Source organism: Tupaia chinensis, unplaced genomic scaffold (genome assembly GCF_000334495.1).
Source record: "Tupaia chinensis unplaced genomic scaffold, TupChi_1.0 Scaffold000256_1, whole genome shotgun sequence".
Taxonomy (NCBI): domain Eukaryota; kingdom Metazoa; phylum Chordata; class Mammalia; order Scandentia; family Tupaiidae; genus Tupaia; species Tupaia belangeri.
In genome coordinates, this window is record NW_006159736.1 from 1,452,668 (window position 1) to 1,464,781 (window position 12,114).

General features: G+C 38.5%; 1 protein-coding gene across 2 annotated transcripts in view; it reads right to left on the reverse strand.

The window, feature by feature from the left end:
* PRIM2 (DNA primase subunit 2) overlaps positions 1-12,114 on the reverse strand; it is a 332,833-nt gene that overhangs the window by 36,979 nt on the left and 283,740 nt on the right. For both annotated transcript variants that reach the window (XM_006149174.2, XM_027772133.1), the window contains exon 12: positions 4,319-4,401. In XM_006149174.2, the coding sequence (XP_006149236.1) occupies positions 4,319-4,401 (83 nt within the window). The remainder of the gene's footprint in view (positions 1-4,318; positions 4,402-12,114) is intronic.

The following is a 12,114-nucleotide window of genomic DNA, read 5'->3' on the forward strand; positions in this document are numbered from 1 at the left end:
TAATAATAATAAAAAAGTAGCTATAAAGTGCTTTACTTCACATGCATTTTAATGATGTTTTTCTTAACTTACATTCAATATTGTAACTGACTTTGTGCTTTCAAGATCTAACATGCACTTATGCCAACCTACAACTAAGCATTTATCAAATGTTTTACATGGATTTTTCAAATATCAACTCTGCCCTTTAGAATATAGTTCACCAGCTGCTTTACTCCACTGACACAACTGAATAAAGACATAAATTAAAAGCAAAATATTATTTACAGTTTGCCTACATGTACTATACATCTGTGTGCATCTCAGACAAAAGGTTACATTGCAGGTCCAAAGAATGATGTGGAAATTACTACTTTCCTTCTACTAAGTAAGGGATATGCTTAGGGATTGAGAGTAAATGGAGAAGCAGTGAAGCAAAAAGCAAAGCAAAGAGTATACATAGGCATTACTAGTTAGTGCAAACATTCATCTTTTCAACAGATTATGATAATGATAATATAGAATAACAGCCTATATATTTAAAAAAATTTAAGGTTTTTGCCATAGGGCATGTGTGCTCATCGGAGGGAGAAAGAGCAAGACAATGAAAGGGAAAGTGAGAAGCCACCACCCTCCAGGGAGAGATGGCCATGCCCCAGTCCTCTCTACTCCATTCTCCTGGGATTTTGGCCACACACTCATTTGCGCCTGGTGTGATTTTTTTTAACTGCCAGGTCCAGGACCCAGCATACACAGTCAATGTGGTTTAATCACAAATTTCTTTACGGTATACAACATTTATTTTTTTCAGCAAGAATATCATGCATATGTGGGAGTCCAGTGCCTTAACCACCATACAACCTCTGGCCCCATAGCCTGTATTTTTTTTTTTTTAAAGAGATGATGTTTCGTTGCCAAAGAAAAGCCTCTAATTCCCTATAAATTTTTTAGCAGCAGTTCCTAATCTCTACATCTAGGACACCGTTCTTAACCCCTTTACTGTCAGCTGATGACCAGACCTCTTACTTTACAAGGAAGAGTTAAGATTAGTTAATAGGAGCCAACAAGTGATATAGGAGTTAAGACACTGGACTCCTACATGGCCAACTGAGGTTCAAGTCTTAGACCTGGAATATTGCTTTCTCACTTTCTCTCTCTCTCATGTCAAATTAAAAATAATAATAATAACTAATAAAGCTAAATAATTTTTTTTAAAAAGATCAGTTGATAAATTCATTAACTTCCTTTGATCTATCTTAAACTTTTTCTCTACAGAAAAGTTGGCTGAGAAACATAACTTTTCTGTCGGTGTCATTTTGTCCAAGTTTATATCTTTCTTTCTTCAATCAGTTACTATTTTACTGTGTCCTTGTAATCTGATTTGTCTTTCAGCATACACCAAACACGTTCTAGGATCCACTTTATACCTAAACATGCCACTTATTCGTTCAACAATTTTTAAAGTTTATTTTATTCATAACAGAGAACATGTGTGCACATAAGAGAAAGAGAAAAGCACCCTCAACAGAATCTTGTCGCATCATGATTCCTCCTCCCTTTCTCCCTCCCCCAGCTTCTCAGGATCTTAGGCACATATGCATATACCCTGTGTGTTTTCAATGAACCTTTGGAGCCAAATCCACAATTAGCTATGTGGCTTCTAGCATAGCAGTTCAGTTGGCTTCCGACTGCATCTTTCAGTACAGGACTGTCAACATTTTTTAATCACTGACCAACTGTAAGTCACTGTATTACTATTAGACAGAAAATTATACAAAAACCCCAGTGCTCCTTTCAGGAAATTCACAAACTAGTGAGAAAGATGAATAGGTAAATAAATAACTAAAGTCTAGTGCAGCAATTGGCAAGAGCAAAGGCAAGTACAGTACAGTCATGGTAAAAAATGAAAGAGCTCATTAACTCTGCTTGGTTAAAGAGAGATATTCTTCTATCTTATCTTTATATATACACCCTCTCTGATGTGCTCTTTATTTTCTGTAAGTAAGTTCAGATCTCCTTAAGACTTATACTCTCAAACCATTTCATGATGCTTTAAGCTAACACCACTCTGACATCCCCTTCTCTAGCATGTTTTTTTGAAAAGATCATTTATTCCCGCTGCCTTTTTTTTTTTCTTGAAGAGGTTTTTGCTATAGGGTGCATGCGCTCGCCAGAGAGAAGGAAAGAGACAGAGAGACAGAAAGCCAGAAATCAACCCCTTTCTCCCCCCCACCGCTCCCAGGCAGGATGGCCACGCCGCAATCCCTTCTCCTCCATTCTCTTCTCGGGATCTTGGGCATACACGCACACCCCCCTGGTGTGAGTTCAAACCACTGGGTCTGGGACTCGAACTGCAGCCAACTACATGGGAGTCCAGTGACATAGTCATTGCACCAAGTGCTGGTCCCTATTCCCACTATCTTTTATTCACTCATTTTTTAGGTGTTACCTTGCCTTTGGTTTTCACCATTATTTTTGACACTTCTCACCAAAACAAAAGTCGAGTAACTCATTCAGCATATCCGTCCTCATATTAAATAATCGCATTGCTCAGTTCTCATTTTAAACAAGGTTCCTATTACAAGGGACACTGTGGACCTTAACCCTCTTACCAAATTGTCTTCTCAACTTTTGTTGATACTTCATTTCCCTAATGCATTTTCTTTCTCTTCTCCCATTTCTGTTTGGTCTTAACTAATTCCACTTCCTTTTAAATGCCTGACAAAGAAAAGTATTAGCCAAGATTCCATTTTGAGAAATGGCTTTTGACTCCCTACCTCCTCTCTCCCACAGCAAACTCATGATAATGAGCTCTAAAATAAAGTAAGGTTGAGGAAAAATATCTCGGAGTCAGAAGGCCTGGATTCAATTTCTGGTTCTACTATTGAGGCTTATGAGTTATGCATGGTATGCCCATGGTATGTCATGTCCTAGGACTCCATAAAAGAGAAGTGCTTTCTAATGTTCTTTCCAATTCCATAGCTCTACTATTCTAACCAGAAAGAACATCAGATTTCTAATCCTAATTTCTCTCATACACTGTAAATTCACATTCTGTCTGTCATTAAAATCCCCCAACTCTAAAAGCAAAGCGAATCTCCCAAAATAACTACTTCCTTTAAATTGTCTATTAATGCTGATGTACTGGTGCCACCATAATCCTAAACTTGAAACCACAATAATGCTGTAAATTTTCTTTTATCATGTAGTCTCTCTTCCTGATTTCTATTCTACCCTCAAGGCCTAATTCAAAGGGCAAGTCTTCTAGAATATGTTCATTGGCCTCTCCAGCTGGTTACAGTCTCCCCCTCAGTGTACCTCTCTTATAACACCTGTTTATGCTTTCCTCCAGACTCTGGTTCTATGTGAGCAGGATTTACATTTGATTCTTATCTTCACATCTCCACCCCCACAGGACCTTGAGCACCGGTTTGGCCAAAGTGAGTACTGTAAAGTTACATAAGATTTAAATTATAATAACTAAACTCAGTTTGAATTTAGGACACAGAACATGCAATCGAGTTTTCTACAGCAATAATTTTTTTCAAAGAAAACTAATTGTTTAAATATTCACAATGATTTACATATTATCCTCTTCTCTCTCTCTCTCCCTCTCTCTCTCTATCTATCTATCTATATATATGTATTGTTCCTAAGCTAAGGAACAGAAGCTCCTCTTCAACTGCTTCAAAATTCAAGTCAACTCAGAAGCACACCACAGCTAACAGTCTTCATTGTGACAGTATTTTTTTTTAAAGGCAGACTTACTAAAAGATTACTCTTAAATACATGCCTTTACAATCTGAGCATTTTCTTTATATTTAAATTGTTCACAAGACAAAGTATTCTGAAAAACTGTTAGAGCTAATGAGGTGCCATCAGAATGGTAGGATTCAACACAGCAACAACTGGAACCTATCACAATATCCAGCCAGGACACACTACATTATCATCTGCTAAAAAAATAATTTCCCCAAATAAAATGTGCTGTCATTAATTTCCAGCTTCATTAATAAGCATGAATACATTACTCTAAAAATTTATTTTTTTTAAATGTGATCTTCCATTGAGATAGTAAACAAAACTGAGAGGAGAAAAAGGTTTCCAGCTCCCTTTATGGCCAAGAAAAATAAAAATGCAGTCTAGCAGACAGAATAACTAAAATATCCAAGGAGTTTAAACCAGAAAAGTCAAGGCTTTGGCTAAATTCATCTGGAAGAGGATATCTGGTGTGAGGCCTGACAGGTAGTACACAGCATCACTGCAAGGACATTAAATAAAACTGAGAGGATCTGTCTGATGCCTCATTACTAAAGGTATAGAGCAGAATCTGACCTACCTGGTTTATCCCTCCGGCAGAGATCTTGTATGACTGCAACTTCTGCTTCAGCAGCTCTGGATCACTGTGACGGAATGGGCACCCTGGCAACAACAAGCACCGGCACACAAGGTTATTTACCTAGGACTCAGTACAATACCACACTCAAGAGACTGTCTAAGCACCCCCCAATTGTCTAATGGCTTATTAATTTTTAAAAAGTTAATTGCCCATGGGTGCAATTGTTTCCCTCCCTTTATCTAAATGAGGACTTAGCTGTATGGGTATCAGGGCACTACAGGTTCAGGACTTACAAAAAACAGTGCAGCATTCTCAGGCTAAAATATCCATTCATCAGGAAAACTTGTGTTTTCAGGAGTAGGGTCTGCCTTAAAATAAAAAAAGTTGTATATTGTTTTCAAATGTAAATTCTATGCCTATTTCCTATAGAGTAATAATGAGGGGAATGAGATGTACAAATGGAAAACTTTCATAGAAAAACAATTTATAATGTCATCTACATATCATTTCATAAGTAAAAATAAAGATGGACAACTAGAAATATTTGCGTGTATATGAACAAAGAAGAACAGAAATGTACAAGCAGCCAAAATCTAGAAACTTTTAGATATTTCAATAAGAAATTGCAAAAGTGAGCCAAAATACTTATTTGAAAATTTAATACAGAAAATCAGATCTTTTTTCACTCATATATTGGGTTGTCAAAAAAGACATGACATGGGACCAGCAGTTAGCATAATGGCTATGTCGCTGGACTCCCATTTAGTCAACCGCAGTTCAAGTCCCAGACCTGGGGGCTTAAACTCACACTGGGCGCATGTGCGTGTGTGCCCAAGATCCCGAGAGGATTATGGAGGAGAAGGAATTGCGGCGTGGCTATACCCCTGGGGGGTGATTTCTTGCTTTCTGTCTCTCTGTCTGACTCTGTCTGTCTGGCGAGCGCACGCGCCCTATAGCAAAAACCTCTCAAAGGAAAAAAAAAAAAGGACATGACACATTTTTTACATGGAAAAACATAGAAAAATATATCATGACTTTCCTGACAACCCACTTTTAATTAAATCAACAAAAAAACGGGTTGATAATAAAATAATGGAAAAGAGCTGGGATGCCAAACAAATATATTTACTAAATATTTTAATTATGAATAAAAACATCCATTATTATACTATGGACCCCTACAAACCAGGAAGTTTATAACATTTATAGTATATACTTACTATTCAGATTAAAACTATCACATATAGTTCAGGGAAACACCCTGAGAAACTGTATAACATTAGGCCATCAGAAAAGTCATGATGTATTTTCTATGTTTTTCTATGCAAAATTACATCACGACTTTTCTGATGACCCAGTATTTGGTTAATGGTCAGGAGCTATGCAGCCTGAATTCGAATCTCAGTTTACCACTTCTAGTTTGGTAGCCTCAGACAAAACTTTAATTTTCTTGTTGACTCAGCCTCACTTCCTGTCAACTGAAGGAAATAACAGTATTCACCTCATAAATGTCCTAAAAGAATGATATATAAAGCTCTTCTACGCTCCCACTATATAGTAAGTGCAGAATGTGTGATAGCAATTATTATTATTCCTTAAAAACTTGTTAATAAAATTACAGAGGATCCCAATAAGAAAAAAAGGAAGATGCTTAACCAGGGACTTCCTGGTTAAGCCCAAAATTATTAAAGGGCACAAGGAAGGAAATGAATTAAACTGAAATACCCAAATTACACGTGAAAAAATGGCTAGACTGAAAGGTCAGAAAGGATAAAGTCAAGGAAAAAAAAAAACCTGAATATTACAAAAATGATAAACTGACCTTGAAAGTGTCTTCAGAAGCTATGCTTACTACAAGAAGAAAACTGAAGAAATGAACTTAGAGAAGCTAGTGTTGCTTTCTTTTATTTCTTCCATGAGCAAGAGACAGAGTGACAACGCCCACAGCAGGGTTTTGACTCTGAGATCCACCCCCAGTAAGAAACTAGTGTTGACAGATAATATAAAGAAACAGAACTTGTGAACACTTACTTTTATTTTTGTCACATATCTAAGAGAATGACCTTCAAATTAGAAAGGGTTCAACTAACATGTAATACAAGGTGACTGCATACACACAGACATATTCAGTAATTACAGCTAATGTTGGACAAAGCTTCCCAACGTTTATTTGTGAAAGAGATGGATAAACAGAGGCCAGAATTCATAACTGGTTAGGCAAGTTATGAAGTATTGGCTAATGAAATGTCAACCAAGGGGACTGAATAGTTCTGCCAAATAACACAAAATGAAAAAGGACAGATAGACTTCTAGTCTCAGTCGAGTATGTAAAGAGCTTAGAAGGTGCCATTCCATCCTAAACACAAAAAAAGCAGAACAAACTGAAAAATCAGTTCTTAGATCCAATAGTGAAGTGAGGTTTCAGGGCAAAACTAGACAGACAGATAAAGAGAAACACGATTTAGTAGAGAAGAAACTTCCAAGTAGAGTGCCATGGTAGAAAAACTAAATTGTAACTAACAGATTGTGGAGTCTCAGTGTGGGGATTTCTGGAAATTCTGAGAATTAACAACTGCTTGGAGTCCCAATTTTAAGGAGGTTCCCACACATTTGTGAGTTTTACCCCTATCAGGTCATCACAGTGAATTATCAGAAATAGCTCCATTCTTCTGTCAGGGAGAAGGGAAAAGGAACAATTTTGAAATAGACTAGAACTGGGGTCTCCAACCCCAGGGACCACTGGGCTGTAGAGCAGGGAGTAGGTGGTAGGCAGGTGAGCAAGTGAGGCTTCGTGTGTGTTTGCAGCTGCTCCCCATCACTGACATTGCCACCTGGGCTCTGCCTCCTGTCCGATCAGGGGCAGTACTGGATTCTCATGGGAGCATGAAGCCTATTGTTGTGTGCTTGTTTCATTGTATATTGCAATGTGGCCATGGTGGAAATGGGGTGCCTGGTGACCACAGTGCATTGGGTCATCTGGGATCAACCCTATGGTCAATGGAGGCATTGTTTCTGCAAGGCCAGTCCCTGGTGCCAGGAAGGTTGGAACTGCTACACCAAAACATTCTGTTCCTGGCAAGATCTGCCCGCAGGAAAACTATTTTACCAGAGCCCTGCTGGGGTTTTATGAGAGCCTAACTTACTTGGGAAAAAGGAAATGCCCAATTGGCACCCTCTAGTTACCCTGTCTCACCTGAGAGATAATGGGGAAAAAAAATGTAAAGCACTAGTGAAGTTCACAGTTTGACGACACTGGACAAATACCAGAACCAGTGTTAGAGATATAACAAGGACACGGGAATAAGGAAACCAGAAATTTCAAATGAACTATGATTAATAAGCTAAGGGCTCTAATGACAAAAGCAGACAACATGTAAGCAGAAGAGACAGAAACTCTAGGAAAGCATCAAAAAGAAATGCTAGAGAACACAAATACTGTAACAGAAATGAAGAGTAACTTTGATGAGTTTATGAGTAGACTAGATATGGCTGAGGGAAATTCTGATTATGAAGATTGACAATAGACATCTCTGAAACTAAAAAACAATGGGCTCGAATATCTAAGAACAGTGAGACAACTAGAAACGGGGTAACAAATGCATAATTGAAATACCAGAAAAAGAGGAAAAGGGACAGAAATATAGAGTGGGAGAAAACACTGCAAAACAGATATCTGATAAAGTCACTATTCAAAATAAACAAAAAAACTCTTAAAATTCAACAATAAGAAAACAATCTGATTTTAAAATGCGCAGAAAAGGGACCAGCAGGTGGCATGGTCGTTAAGATACTGGATCCCTAGCAGTTAGCATGACGCTGGACGCCCACGTAGTCGACCACGATTCGCGTCCCGGACCCGGTGGTTTAAAACTCACGCCGGGTGCGTGTGCATGCGTGCCCAAGATCCCAAGAGGAGAATGGAGGAGAAGGGATTGTGGCGTGGCCATCCCCTCTGGGGGGGGTGATTTTTCGCTTTCTATCTCTATGTCTCTCTCTGTCTGTCTGGCGAGCGCACGCGCCCTATGGCGAAAACCTCTCAAAAAAAAAAAAAAGATACTGGATCCCACATGGCCAATTGTGTGATTCAAGTTCCAGACTCAGTGGCTTGAAAAGCACTCTAGGCATGTGTGAATACATGCATGCCCAAAATCCTGAGGGGATTTTAGGAGGAGAAAGGACTGTGGCATGGCCATCTCCCTCTGGCGTGATTTCTCACTTTCCCTCTCTCTCTGTCTCTCTACTGCACCCTAAAGCAAAAATTACCCCTCCCCCAAAAAAGGTAAAGACCTGAACAAGGGCCAGAAGGTAGTACAGCAGTAATTCAACTGAAACCACAAGGGAAGGTCCTCAGTTTGTGTCCTGGAGCCCTCCCTAGATACACCAGGTAGTATGCATGCACATGCCCATAATCCAAGTTAGCTGAGACTGAGGGGTGGACTATGGCATAGGAACCCTGTTGAGGGTGGGAGGTGCCTCTCTCTTTCATAATAAACTTTAAAAAGGAGGAAAAAAAGAAAAAGAAAAAATATGAACACCTGTACACCTCACCAAAGATGGCAAGTAAGTTTGTAACAAGATTTCCACATCTGTCATTAGGGAATTATAAATTAAATCAATAGTGTAATACCCTTAGATGCCTATTAGAATGAGCGAAATTCAAAACACTGACAGCATCAAATGTTGACAAGGATTTGGAGAAACAGGAACTCTTGTTCATTGCTGAAAGAAATACAAAATGATATAGCCACTTTGGAAGACAGTTGGCCATTTCTCATAAAAGTAAACACAATCTCACTACAATATATCAACCAGAAATTATATTTCTTGGTATTAACCCAAATAGATTATATATACACAAAAACCTAAATATAATGTCTATAGAAGCTTAATTCTTAAATATTTAAATTTTTTTAAATTAAAAAAAAAAGCTTCTTGGAGAGGTTTTTGCTATAGGGTACATCCACTCACCAGAAAGAGAGATAGAAAGCAAGAAATCACACCCCAGGGGGGACGGCCACACTGCAATCCCTTCTCTTCCACTCTCCTCTCAGGATCTTGGGCATGCATGCACACGTGCCTGGCATGAGTTTAAGCCACCAGGTCTGGGACTCAAACCGCAGTTGACTATATGGGAGTCCAGTGACATAGCCATTACATCAACTGCTGATCCCACTTAATTCTTAACTAGGAAAACTTGGAAGCAACCAAGATGTCCTTCCAGTGGGTAAATGGGTAAATAATCTGTGGTACATTTAGACAATAGAATATTATTCAGTGCTAAAAAAAATATAAGCTATCAACCACAAAAAGACATACAGGAAACAAATGCATATTACAAAGTGACACCAACTTATCTGAAAAGGCTATATCGTATGTGATTTTAACTATGTAACATTCTGTAAAAGGCAAAATTACAGAGGCAATTAAAAGATCACTAGGAATTAGGAGGAGGAAGGGATGAATAGGCAGAGGAAAGAGGATTTTTAGGGCCAGAAACTATTCTACAGTATACTACAAAGGTGGACACAAGTCATCAGAAGTATTTCCAAACCTACAGAATGTACACGATCAGGAGTGAATCCTTATGTAAAGTATGTGCCTTGGGTGACGGTGATGTGTCAATGGAGGTTTATGAACTGTAGCAAAGGTACCACTCCAGGATGGGAGGTCCTTACTGGGGGAAGGTATGCACGTATGGGAGTAAGAAATTATATGGGAACTCTGCGCTTTTCACTCAGTTTTGCTGTGAACCTAATACAGTGTTAAAAAACAAAGATTAAGTTTTTGTTTTTTATAAAAAAGGAATAGATAAACGTATCCCTCAAATAATTTGCATTCGCTGAATGCTTGCAAACTATAGCTATTCCTTGACTGATAGACTTATTGGAATAAACAAGATTTAATAACTTAAGAAGGTAAGAATATAAAGCCCTGAACTTTAGCTAATAAAAATTAACAAGTGATGAATGCTAGGATCTAGAAATTCACAAGAAGAATCTCTGAGAGGTTTACTTGGCCACAAACTGGACTGTAAGTTAACTGCCTGGTATGGCTGCCATGCAAAGAAAAGCTACAAGCTTCCTGAATACAGGTATCTGGTTCTATGAATTTCAAACTTTAGAAAACATAAGAATTACTCAGAGAACTTGTAAATAAAGTCTGATTTTATATGTCTGCAATAAGGCCTGATCATCTCTATTTCTTTTTATTAAAGTTTTATTTATTATTATTTTTCAATCTGACCAGAGAGAGACACAGGAAGAAAGAGAGGCAAAGTGAGAAAGCAAGCTGCCAAATCCAGGACTCGAACCGTGGTCTGTCATGTGGGAGCCCGAGCCTCATCCAACATGCCACCTGCTGCCCCATCATCTCTATTTCTAAGAAGTACCTTAAAGGTCTCTTATACAAGTGATAAGAACCACTCACTGTATATTACCTACACAAGCCATTTCTTCCTCTATGTATAAGCATTTTTGAATGTCTGGACACATGGACTATCTTTCTTTCTTTCTTTTTTTTTTTTTGAGAGGTTTTTGCTATAGGGCACGTACACTTGCCAGACAGACAGAGAGACAGAAAGTGAGAAATCACCCTCCGGGGCGTGGCCACGCCACAATCCCTTCTCCTCCAGTCTCCTCTCAGGATCTTGGGCACGCATGCACACACACCTGGCGTGAGTTTTAAGCCACTGGGTCCGGGACTCAAACCGTGGTCGACTACATGGGAGTCCAGCGACATAGCCATTATGCTAACTGCTGGTCCCTGGACACATGGACTATCTTTCTAAAAATGTCTGTGATTATTTGATTTATTAACAGTCCAAGTGTATGATTTTTTAAAAAAGTTATGTTTCATTTAATATTCTAAAACAAATGTTTTGATACATACATAGCAGTAAACTTTGGTAATCTGAAAAGTTTACTAAGATGAACTGAAATCAGTCACTGACATATCAGACAAATGAGGAGTTTTCAGACTATGCTAGTACTCCCTGATTCCCACCTGTTTTAGGGAAAATGTCAAAGTCAGATGTCTACAGAAATATTTCAAACTAGTAACTCATGCAAATTGATAGATATATTTGATGCCATAACTTGTTGAACTATTCACTCAATCTTTTCTGGATACACAAATGGCAGTATTGAGAATAAAACATACTTGTGAAATTAATAAATCTATATTCCAAAATTAGAATTTTCCAATTCCAAAAAGCATTGTAAAACTTGTATCGGTCTTCTAAGATATTTGCGGAACACAAAAAAGACAGAACAGCAGGTGAAGGAGGAAACTGAGAACGGAAAAGCCTCGTCCAGCACAAACTGAAAAAACTTGTATCAGTCTTCTAAGATATTTGCAGAACACAAAAAAGAACGGAAAAGCCTCGTCCAGCACAAACTGAAGTGCAGCTGAATGAATTTCTCTTGCCTGACCTAGTTCAGTAAAAAGACAAATCGCTGAGAGTAATGGAGCTCTAGCTTGACACTGATGACTGACAGAAGCTCCGAACTAGGTTCTGTGAGTAATGCAAAAAGCCATTACATCGTTTCAGTGTTTCCTACAGACCCTCTTGGGTCTCTGTACTTCACCAGCATGTCCAGTGGAAGCACTTACCATGATAATCCCCTTGGCCTGGTGGGTTGGTTAGAATAATCTTCAGGCAACTGAAAGGTGTATAATCTGTCCTCTTGCCCTCCTTTCCAAAACTATGACGGATATTGTAAGAGTAACCTCTGTCAAACTGATTGGGAAGAGGAGAAGAAAACAGAGACAAGGTTAGTCAATATTGTACTAGCGAT